At 55.5% G+C, this 11,864-nt stretch overlaps 1 protein-coding gene across 2 annotated transcripts in view; it reads right to left on the reverse strand.

Annotated features, from left to right (window-relative positions):
• The window catches only part of PRKAR1B (protein kinase cAMP-dependent type I regulatory subunit beta), a 91,932-nt gene that overhangs the window by 70,235 nt on the left and 9,833 nt on the right, over window positions 1-11,864 (reverse strand). For both annotated transcript variants that reach the window (XM_007467067.1, XM_007467068.1), the window contains exons 3-4: window positions 6,922-7,092; window positions 4,517-4,608 (exon numbers count right to left, since the gene is read on the reverse strand). In XM_007467067.1, the coding sequence (XP_007467129.1) occupies window positions 4,517-4,608; window positions 6,922-7,092 (263 nt within the window). The remainder of the gene's footprint in view (window positions 1-4,516; window positions 4,609-6,921; window positions 7,093-11,864) is intronic.

An 11,864-nucleotide genomic window follows, 5' to 3' on the forward strand; every position in this document is an offset into this window, starting at 1 on the left:
TCGCTGCCGCCCGCCCGCCCGCCCGTCTGGTGGCTCCGGTAATGAGGCCCCAGCCGTGGGCCCGAAACGCAGTGCCACTGCCTGGACCCTGCCCCTGACGCACACACGCAGGGCCTCCTAATCATCACGCTTCTGGCTTCCAGGGGCGCTCCGTCTCCAGGCACCCTGAGTGGGCGGGCAAGCCGGGATGGGACCTGATGGAACCCAAGGGCCCCCACCTCCCTCCCCCCGGGCCTGGGTGCACCCTCAGGGGACAGGCTGGGATCCACAGCACCTGCCAGGGCTCTGGAGCATCCTGTGGCTTCCTTCTGAGCCTGCTTGGGCCCCTGCGTCCCCAGGAAGGACAAAGTCTCTGCCATTGCTCACAAGAGCAGGAGCCAATTGAGGAGGCTGCACCTGCCAGCCCCCCAACCTGGACCCTCCCCAGGACTGCTCAACTCTTCAGCAGGGCTCTGGAGGGGCCCGCCCAGGGCACGAGGACACCCCGCTCCAGCCCCAAGTCAGACATGAGCTGCTTGGCCTGGAGCAAGGGGCAAGGGCCCTCCCCTCACTGTTCACTGAGACAGGCGACAAGCCAGCCTCCCAGAGTCCTTCCTGCTGTGTCCTGAGGCCCAGAGTAGCCCATTTACCTACCTCAGGCCCAGGATGGAGCAGAGAATGACTGTGGAGTGGTCTCAGGGCCAAACCAGCCCCTTCCTCAGACTACGCACTGAAGGGCGGAGGGGTCTGGCTACGGGCTCCATCTGGATGGCCAAGCCAACCTCAGAGGGGCAAAGTTGCATCCAGAGAGATGCCCACTAACTTATCCCTACCCACAAGTCAAAGGGCCAGAAAGATGATGATGGTGAGGGTGATGATGATGGTGATGACGGTAATGATGATGGTGATGGTGGTGATGATGATGGTGATGACAATGGTGATGACGGTGACGATGGTGATGATGGTGATGATGGTGATGATGGTGGTGATGATGGTGATGGTGATGGTGATGGTGATGATGATGGTGGTGATGGTGATGATGATGGTGGTGATGGTGATGGTGTTGATGGTGGTGATGATGGTGGTGGTGATGATGGTGGTGATGATGGTGATCATGGTGGTGGTGATGATGGTGGTGATGGTGATGGTGATGATGGTGATGGTGATGATGGTGGTGATGGTGATGATGGTGATAGTGGTGATGATGGTGATGGTGATGATGATGATGGTGATGGTGATGGTGATGATGGTGATGGTGGTGATGATGGTGGTGGTGATGATGGTGGTGATGATGGTGATCATGGTGGTGGTGATGATGGTGGTGATGGTGATGGTGATGATGGTGATGGTGATGATGGTGGTGATGGTGATGATGGTGGTGGTGATGGTGATGATGATGATGGTGGTGATGATGGTGGTGATGGTGATGATGGTGATGGTGGTGATGATGATGGTAGTGATGATGATGGTGGTGATGGTGATGATGGTGGTGGTGATGATGGTGGTGATGATGGTGGTGATGGTGATGGTGGTGATGACGGAGGTGATTATAATGATGGTAATGATACACCCATGGACAGTATCTCACTCCATCCTCACTGCAAGCCTCAAAGTAGGTTTTATTACCCTCATTTGACACTTGAGAAAACTGAGGCTCTGCCAGGTGCTGTGGTTTGGCCAAGAGACACTCTTTTTATTTAGGGGGTGGAAACTGAGGCTCCAAAATATCCACACAGACCCAGAGAAAGCCTTCGAGAAATGCCGGCTAGAAATGCCGCCCCATCCATAAGGAAGCCCGGCAGTTTGGGGTAGGGGCTCTGTCCCTCAGCCACGTTGCATTACCTTCTCTTAAAGCAAAGGGCTGGAACACAGTCTTCACCTTGTCTCCCCGTTGATGTGGCTCCACGCAAGTGCAAACACTGACAAGAGCGAAAGCACCCAGCCCGAGACCGTGGGATTTTTTTGTCCCAATCCTGAATTTAGCAGGAGGGATCATAAAGCAGCACATGGTTTCTCCCGCATGGATTCACCCACATGGATATTCTAGTACTCTACTCATGCCAGGAAGCAGAGGGAGTAGCAGGCAGCATCCACAGCGAGGCTCGCCAGGCGCCCTGCAAACTTGGAAAGAACTGGGCGGCACGCGCCAGACCGCAGTCGAGCAGAGACAAAGCTGCGAAGCCCAGCGTCCAGCACACTGAGAAAAGCAAAGGCCCTGGATGCTGCACCGGGAGATGTCACATGGAAGGTCAGGGGACAGCGTCTCCCTGCCCACGGCCTCTGGAACCCGCTTCCTGAACCGTCAGCCCGTCTCTTTAGAAGCCGTAGCCAGAAACGGGAGCCTGTGCGGGCTTCGATCTGGAAAGTGAGTTTTCCTCTGTGCAAAACAAAAGATCTGAAGCAGACACTTCCCGTGTGAAAGCTTTCTTTCCAATCCAGCCTTGAAAAGAGGAATATTAATCCAACCATCTGCTTCCTCCACTTCTTGTCCACCTGGCTCTCGGATGCAGTAAAGTCTGAGGCAGAGGGAGCCGTGCGGCTCTCGAAACTTAGGGCCGAGGGCACAGGACCCCAGCATACGTTTCCTGGACACACACAGCCAGAACGGGATACGCGGAGGGAGAGAGCTCAGCTCTCTCTGAGAGGGAGTCCAGCTCAGCTGCCTCGGCCAGGTTGGCCCTAAGCTAAGACTTTCTGAACCCGCTGCTACCTGGGAGCTGGAAGGGGCCATGAAAGGGTGTGACCTGCTGAAAAGCACTGTGATTCTGAGCCCAAACCCTTCTGTTCTGGGCAGAAGAGTCCAGGCCAGTGAACCACTCAGCAGCGTCCAAGGCCATGAACCGAGCAAAGTGTCACTAGTAATCAGAGAAACGACACCCTCTCTCCTCAAACGTGAAATAACACGATGGTACCCGGTGTGTCCGGGGCAGGGGAAGCCAACTCAGCAGAGGGAGATGGGGGAGGGCGACCGCGAGGTGCCTCACACGTGTCCACCTTCCGTGGATCCACCAGGAGCCGGCAAGTGCCAGAGAGCAGAGGGCGTAGTGAGGCTGACTCCCCCAGGGAGCGGGCACAGATGGGTGGGCCCAAGACGGAGGACCGGCCAGCCCCGCCCCTGCCCCGTGCCACGGGCTTCTGCAGACAGGGCATCTCCACCTCAGCCTGGATCACAGCCACCCCGCCTGGGAAGCACGTTGCGGGCGAGGAGGGACCACCCCCAATTGCAGGTCCTCTGGACGTCCCTGCGGCCCTCCTGGGACCAGCCAACCCAACGTACCAAAAGCCTCAAAACCCACACTGGCACACCAGCCACCCTATCCAGCAGAAGCACCATTCCTCCCTCGTCACTGAGACCCCGCACCATGGGAAACTAGAAACGTCCACAGTGACCGGCAAGGGGAGCGGTGGACAAACCGACCCGTCCCTTGATGGAGCTGCACATCCACAGCCACCGCACAGTGGTCACACGGGAGGCCCCCGGGCCCGCGCCACGGAAGGTGTGTGTGTCCTGCCTGTTTCCACACGATACGCACGCGGAGAACAGCCTGGAGGGGCCGGTCCAGGCCACGGCTGGTGGTCACTGTGGGGAGGGGGACGCAAGGAGGTCTCTTCTCCCCTCACTCCGCGTATCTGTACGTCATCTGCACACCTCGCATGGACCGTTCTCAAAATGTGCTCAGTTATTCTAATGAAGAATCACCGTTTGCCAAGAACGGAAAAAAAAATTTTTTTTCAAACATCATTTACCCTTTGATCCACGCCAAGGAGTTTATCTTAAAGAAACAGACAAATACTCCCGACGAGCATACGAGTATGGGCACGTCATCAAAACGCTGTTTATCATAAAAAATGCAGCCACGGCAGGAGAGCAGTCACATCACACAACCCTATAGAAACGGGGACCACAGACCACGAAAGCCTTTACTGACAGAGAGACGCTCACCACCTCTCAAGTGTGACAAACTACGGAGAATGTCCTTCCGTTTTGTGACAATACAGAGTTACGATATGTGCATAAATTAAATCCTGAAGGACCGCCCCCAAAACATTTTCAGTGATTATTTTTGCTTTTGTGGCTTAAAATTTTCCAGTTTTCCCAATTATTTACATGCTCACCATTCCCAAGCAGAGCATCCCAGCCCCTTCACTACCCCCAGGCCCCCTCCCTGAAATAACTTTCGCCCCCACCCCACATCCACCCCCGAGGCCCTTCCAGCCCGTGATGAGCGTCACCCCAGCTCAGTCACCCTCCCTCAGGACCCCGTGCTCCGCGGACAGACGTGCATTTCACCCGTAAGCCCACGAGGCAGTGAGTTCAGCTCGGGCACGGCAGGCCCTCTGCAAGCAGAAGATATGTCTTGCTGTGACAAGGTTCACCTGCGGGCACTTTGGATCCCAACCCAGATTTGAGGAGGCAGCCCAAGTGCACACAGCGCTAAATTTCTAGAGGCCACCCCTGCCCCATGAGCCCGTGCTTCCAAAACTGACCCGTGTCCCCTGGAGCTGGACATCCCACCAGCCCCATTCCCGCACCTACCTTCTCTCGTTGTCATCCAGGTGAGCAAAGAGCACGTTCTTGGAGATGGCTTTGGCCAGTGCCGTCATGGTCTTGTAGTCCTTGGGGATGACCTGCGGGGAAGCCCAGGAGAGTCAGACCTGTGGGCACCCTGGACCAGGGCCTGGACCCAGCTAGCCCTTTGGGCCCCTCCTTGACCCTGAGAAATCGGGCCGCTCAACCTTCAAGGTGTTATTACCAGTGAGGGTAGACAGAAATCTTGAAATGCTAGCTGCATGTCACAATTTTTGGAAATCTGAAAAATAAAGAAGAGACAAGGGGCCCAGCGTGACCCAAGAGCTGGCGTATCGTCCAGAACTCGGGGTCTTGGTGGACAGATGCCGGTGGGCTTCAGAGCCTGTAAAAGATGCTACAAGGCCTCCACGCCCTTGGATTATTATGTCTTTTGTCTTTATTTCTTTACTCCACTGGCTTTTTTGTAGATAATAAATACTTGTTGAAATATTTGAAAACTGGAAAAAAAAAAGATACCTTGACCCAAGGCTGGCTCCACCCTTTCAGGTGGTGATGGAAGGGCTGAATAGGGGCCTGAACCTTGTTGGCCAAAATGTGGGTAAAAAGTCATCCCCTCGCCCGCTGGGACCAGCCTGGAAAGCTCGAGGTGTGTCCAGTGAATCAACGCCCAGCTGACGACCAGCACTGGCATTTCCCACGCCAAGATTCCTCCCTCAAAAGACACCGAGGGGAGGCTGTCTGCACCGGGACATGACCCCCACCTCGTGCTCAGCTGCCCCGAAATCTCTTCCAGGCTGGGGGCGGGTGGTGACGTCGGGACCCCGCATGTGGGTATGCCGCTTCTAAAACCATGGAGCCCTTTACAAAGGGATCCCTGAGGGGCAGGAGGGAGCCCCCTGAAAAGCCACTTCAGCTCCAACAACTGTGTAACAGCTCGGACGTGCAGGCCTTGAGAGGAAGGTCTCTTCCTACACGCTGCACCCTCTCCCCTCCTGTAACACCCTGGGTTACTGTGGTGACACGTCACACTTAGGGAACCAGCTGGGTGCCATCCTAGCAACTAAACCCACATGTCTGCCCTGTTTCCTTGGTTTTACCCAGATCCCACCCTGGCCACACGCAGTCGTCATGGCCCTTCAGCCCCTCTGGTCTGTGACAGTTTCTCAGAAGGGGACCGGCAGTGATTTTGCAGAACGTCCCTTCGTCTGGGTTTGTCTGGGGATCTCCTCCGGGCTGGACAGGGGTCCAGGGTTTTGGGAGGAAGGCCACAGAAGTGAAGTGCCCTGGTGGGCTTCTAAGCTGCACTTTTACTGGTTTTATTCCCTGATTATAAAAGGACTAAGCACTAGGGAGGGGCTGGGCATGGTTGTTTCATGGGGACAGAGGTTCAGATTTGCAAGATGAAAACATCCTGGAGATGACGGCAGTGACCGTGGCACAATGGTGAGAGTGTGACCTGGATGCTAAACACAGTTAAAGAGGTGCTGTGGCCCAACTGTCCCCAAATTCACATGTCGAAGCCCTAGCCCCCATGGTAAGGTGTTTAGTGATGGGGCCTCGGGAGGTGACTGCGGTTAGGTGGGCCCCCAAGACAGGATCCGCACCCTCGTAAGTCGAGACCCTAGAGATCTTGCGCTCCCGACCCCGCCCGCCACGTGAGAACAGGCGAGAAGGCGGCCGCCGGGGGCCAGGAAGAGAAGAGAGTTCTCACCAGCAACCCACCTGCCGGCACCTGGACCTTGGGCTCCCAGCCTAGAGACTGTGAGAGGGTAAATGTCTGTTGCTTAAGCCGCCAGCCTTTTGTTACAGCAGCTTGAGCTGACACAGACGGTCAATTCTACTATGCACATTTTGCCATATTTTAAAATAAATTTTGGTAATAGGTCAAAAACTCAAAATAAAAATTAAAAAAATTTTTTTAAAGAGTAAAGCTGGCTGTAGAAATGCATAAGATGGAATGGCAGGCATGTCCAAGGCAGGGCTCAGGGGCACACGCAGCCACCAGTGCTCTCACACCGGCGAGGCTCCTGACAAAGGTGCGCCCTGCTCAGCATGAGGGCCGGAGAGAGAGGGAGGGTGATGTCCAGGGCGGGGGCGGGCTACCCCCGGGCGGCTCTGAGGTTGGGGTCCAGCCTCAAGGGTGAAGCCAGGAGAATAGGACCCACGAGGCCCTAGACACGGGGCTCCTCCTCCCATACCCCACGACCTGGCCGTCCCGCCCTGTCCCCTGCCTACTGGGGTCACAGAACCATGGGGGTGGGGGGTCCCCAAGAGAGCCTCAGGCAGGTACGCACCGGGCTCAGGCCAGCAGGGACCACGCCGACCTTCCGGAAGAACAAGGGAGGCCAAGGCCCCGACGCCTGGGATGCGGGTTGGGATGCAGGGCGGGGGGGGCGGGGGTCGAGGCCCACCTTCCGCACGTAGGACACGGCATCCTCCTCTGTGTACACCTCGGCACTCACTCCCCCACGCCGGTGCCGGGCTTGCACCGCTGGGTTGGGCGGCGACGGGAACAATTCCTCATCGTGCGAGTCCGACTGGGAGGCTGACTTCTGCTGCGCCAGGATCTGTCGGTTTTCTTCCTGGAGGGGGGACAACGCAGAGTGGGTGAGAAGAGAGGCCATCTCGGCAGAACCCCAGAGGCCGTCCCGGGAGGTCACGGGGTCCCAGGGAGGCCAGGGACCCAGCGCGTCCCAGCCGGGCCCGCCCGACCCGCCTCCCTGGATTCAAGGCTACCTCCAAGCCCACCTCCTCCCAGCCCACGGCCCTGCTGTCCGCAGAGCCCTGGCTCCAGAAGGCTTTCTGTTCCTTCACACTTTGAGCAACGTGTCAAAGTTGCTACCAGACCCCACAGCTCAGCCCACAGGGTCCAAGGCCCCGGCGAGCCTCTGAGGCCCCCCAGCCCCACCGGTTCACCCGAGGGCAGGAAGTGTCCCCGCTCTGCTCACCAACGTGCAGGAAACAGGAGGTGGGCGCATAACAGGGAAGCAAACCTCTCCTTTTCTTCCCGCGCTTTTCATTACTGCTTTTTAAAAACTCTGTTTACACACAGAGGGCGCAAATTCCAAAAAGTGCAAAGGTACATGGGGCGACGGGGTCTCCCACAGCCGACCCTCCAGCTCCACTTCCCCAGAGCAACCTGGCGACCAGCTGGTCCCTGGATGGGACCGGGCTTCCCAGCACACGGCCCCGGATGGTCGCAGGAGGTACCAGCTGGTTCCTTTCTACAAGCTCTTGCACCTACACACGACCCTACAGAACAGCCAAAGTCGGAGAGAAGCTCCGACTCACGCCAACATATACAGGGTCTTCGTCCAACACCCAACGCTTCCAAGGCTGAGGAACAGCCCCAGGTGCCTCGTGGGCGGGAAGGAGGGGTTTCCCTGAGGGTCAGCTCTGGACACACCAGCAACCACCGATCGCTCCAGAACTGCCTTCCAGGTACTCACCTCGCCACTCCTCTGTTACCGTGACAACAGTCATCTCATCCTTTCTGAGACCAGCGCCAACATCTCCCTGGAGCCAGGAGTCACTGGGTTATTTCCCCCCCTTTGTGAATTACTGGGTGACGCGCCGGAAATGTATTATTTACATTGTACATTAATTCTAGTCAAAGTTGAGACTGTCAGTAAGACTCGCACTTTTATGGAAATCATTACAAACTTCACTGACTGCTCTTGTAGACCACGAATTTTTCACTATCAATAGAAATGTCAGTTGCATCCCAAGTGAGAGACTCTGGGCCTTTGCTCTTAGAAATTATTAAAAATAAGAACAGTAAGGGAATTCCCTGGTGGTCCAGTGATTAGGACTCCGTGCTCTCACTGCCGAGGGCCCGGGTTCCATCCCTGGTCGGGGGAACTAAGATGCCACAAGCCGTGTGGCCAGAAAAAAAAAATAATAATAATAATAATATACACAAAAATGGGTCAGTGGGGTCTTAAAGCGGGATTTGGGAGACATGAGTGGGAAAGGCCCCTGCACTGCAGTGTAAACTGTTCATGGTGACACCGGGGCTCTGCCAGTGCCCAGGAGAGAGGAACGAGCAGAGGCCCCGGGCCACCAAGGACGTCCGGAAGGTCAGGCCATGTGGGAGTGCCCAGGCTCAGAAGTGATGGTGACCCGGGGCAGAGACGTGGGCAGTGATGAAGGTGAGGTCGGGAGGAAACGACCCCAGGCTTCCCGTAGAAGCAAGGGAGCAGACAGGCACTTGTCTCAGCAAACGAGGGGACTTGTTGAGGTAAAATTCGCACAACATAAAATTAACAATCAGCCATTTTAAAGTGCGCAAGCCTGTGGCATTTAGTACATTCACAATGTTACGCAAACCTCTCTAAAAGCTAGATCCAAACGTTTCATCACCTCAAAACACCCGGGTACCCCACTGGCAGTCCCTCCATGCCCTCCACCCGGGCCTAGCACCCACTAACCTACCTTCTGCCCCCGTGGATCCGCCCATTCTGGACATGGCCATGGACAGAATCATACGGTACATGGCCTCCCGTGTCAGACTTCTCCCACCCGGCACACTGTCTTCAAGGAGCACCCATGTTGTGGTAGGTGTCAGCACGTCCCTCCTTTTCGTGGCTGAATCATACTCTGCTGTGTCACATCTCGATGATCCATTAGTGAGCTGGGGGACATGGGCTGGCTCCATCCTTTGGCTGCTGTGAGTAGCGCTGCCACGGACGTGAGGGTGCAGGTTTGCGTCTCGGTGCTGTGTTCAATTCTTGGGGATACCCCTGGGGCAGGGATGCTGGGTCCCACGGGTGCTCGTGCTCCGCTCAGTGAAGAACCTCCCAGCGGTCTCCACCAGCCACTCCCAGCAGCAGTGCCATCCCCCAACACCCTTGCCACTTTCTGTGTATTGGTTTGGTTTTGATCTGGCCGACATTGAGTTGGGTTCTGGACACACTGACTTTGAGATAACGGAGCGACCTGGCCTTGGGAACGGCCCACAGACCCTACAGACAGTGGCTGACCCAGGGTCCACGGTGAGGACCCCAGGCTCCCTGTGCAGCCACCAGAAGCCATTTGTCTTCAAGAAAGCCGCGGCCCGGGCCTTGTTTTCTTGGACCAGTAAGCAGCCCTGTCCTGGCACGGAGATGATTTTCCGTCTCTGGCAGCAAAGGGTCAAATGAGGCAGGATACAGGTGGTTCAAAACACAAAGCCACTTCAGGGGATTTTGAGAGGGCACGGGGGGGCCGGGAGCCAGGGCCCCCCAGGGCACAGTGGGATGACCGCCCCCAGGCTCTGCCTCAACCACGCCAGACCGTTATTTCTGGACGGCATCCCTCTCCCACCCCGGCAGATTCCAGGAAAACCTCTAATTCTCAGAGCTCCCCCTTCCTGTCTCCTGTTTTCACGCTGCTGAGCTGTCTTGGCTGCAAATGGTAGAGGGCACGGGGTCAGGACAGGCGATCCAGGCCAAAGGAATCTTCATAACAAGAGTGTGGGAACAGTGTTTCCAGAAAGCTCCGCGGCCAGAATCTGCCCCAAAACACGTAAGGCAGCTCCAAGGACCGTCCCCGTCCTGCCCTCGGGGACCAGAGCTTCCTGGGCCGTGAACGACGTGCTGCATCACCTTCTGACCACGTTTTCCTACGCGAGGGGTAAAATGCAGGCTTCCAGCCTGAGAAGAGACAACACGGTGGGGGGTCTAGAGAGACTTTCCAGAACTGAGCTGACCCCACACACACATCAGCACACACGCCTGGGAGCCTGGGACAGTGGAATCCCTCCCCTCTGCTCCCCACTCCTGGTCTGGCTGGGCAAGGACACTGGCTGCCCCATCCCTCGTAGGGGATTCCTAGGGTAAGGGACGCGCCCAGGGCACCCAGCCACCCAGCGGCAAGGCGAGAAGAGAAACACACAGCTTCGATCGTTTATTGAGCACCTTCTGTATACCAGGCCTCAGACAGAAAATGCAACAGGGAAAAAGGCATAGTTCTTTCATGAGGGAGGTTTTTACTGATAGAGCTCGAACAGAACAGAGATGGTGGTCACAGCAAGACAACGGGTGAGCACCACCGAAGGACCAGGTACAAGGGTCTGCACCAGCAGTGGCAGGCTCTTAGACCATCCTTAGATGGTCCAGGAGGGCTTCCTGGAGAAGATGCCTCCTGAGTCCACCCAGATAAGAAGAACTGAACCAGGGCACGTGGGCAGTTCTGAGCTCACCCCTTGCCCCCCTCCTCCCCAACCTGTGGCAAATTACAGTTTGTGTGTCTCTTCATGACGTGGCAGCCCTCTCCAGTGTTTGTTTCATCCATCTCTTCAGAGTCACACTCTGATTTTATTGTCTCTCTGCTATTTCTTCAATTTCTGCTTCATTAACTTCTGCTCTTACCCTTATAATTTTTCCTCGTTTCTGTCTTGCTTTCTTCTTCTATTCCTGGCTTCTCAGGTGGCACCTGGGCAGTGGGTTGAAAAGGGTCCCTCAAAAATTCATGTGCACCCAGAACCTCAGAGAGTGGCTTTATTTGGAAATAACTCTTCACAGATACAACCTGAAGACAAGGTCATCCTGGATTAGAGTGGCCCTAATCCAACGATGGGTGTCCTTATAAAAAGAGGAAGTGTGGACACAGACACACAGGGACGAACACAGGGGCAGTCTGGTGATGCATCTGCCAGTCAAGGGAAGCCCCCAGAAGCTGGGGAGGGCTGGGGCAGACCCCGCTCCCCGTCAGAGCCCCCAGAAGCAACCACCCCTGCCAAAGCATTGATTTGGGGCTTCTGGCTTCCAGAACTGTAAATATCTGTTTTAAGCTGTCCATTTTTTGACAATTTGCTATGGCACCCTAGGAAACTAAGACACACAGCTCATTGATTTATCATCTTATTTTCTAATGAAGCTATAAATTTTCCTCTAACTACCGATTTTGCTGCATTCCACATGTTTTGACATGCAATGCTTTTACTGTCACTCAGCCTAAACATTTCCTAATTTTTTATCGTGACAATCTTTAACTGATAAACCATGCAAAAGCTCGTTATTGATTTCCAAATGTATGGAGAGGCTTCTGGCTCTTTCTCTTTTTTTCTGGCTATCGTTTTATTAATAATTTGTAACTTTACTGGGTTATAGTCAAAGGATTCGGTTTCTGAGTGAGAAAAAGACAAACTCATCCTGGGATCCCTTGAAATAACATGCTGCACTGGGTACATCATTCTCAAAATCTAAAGTTCTGATTTACACACACGTTTCCAGGATCTCCGACGTAACCGGATCAACACAAGGCAGATGCCGTGTCCTCCCCTGTCACGGCCCCGCTGCCACACGAGCTCGTATGGGAAACGCTGTGCTTCCCAGGGAGCTCACCACCACATCCTCAGCACCCGGAAGAGCGC

Source organism: Lipotes vexillifer, unplaced genomic scaffold (genome assembly GCF_000442215.2).
Source record: "Lipotes vexillifer unplaced genomic scaffold, Lipotes_vexillifer_v1.1 scaffold1701, whole genome shotgun sequence".
In the NCBI taxonomy this organism is placed as follows: Eukaryota; Metazoa; Chordata; class Mammalia; order Artiodactyla; family Lipotidae; genus Lipotes; species Lipotes vexillifer.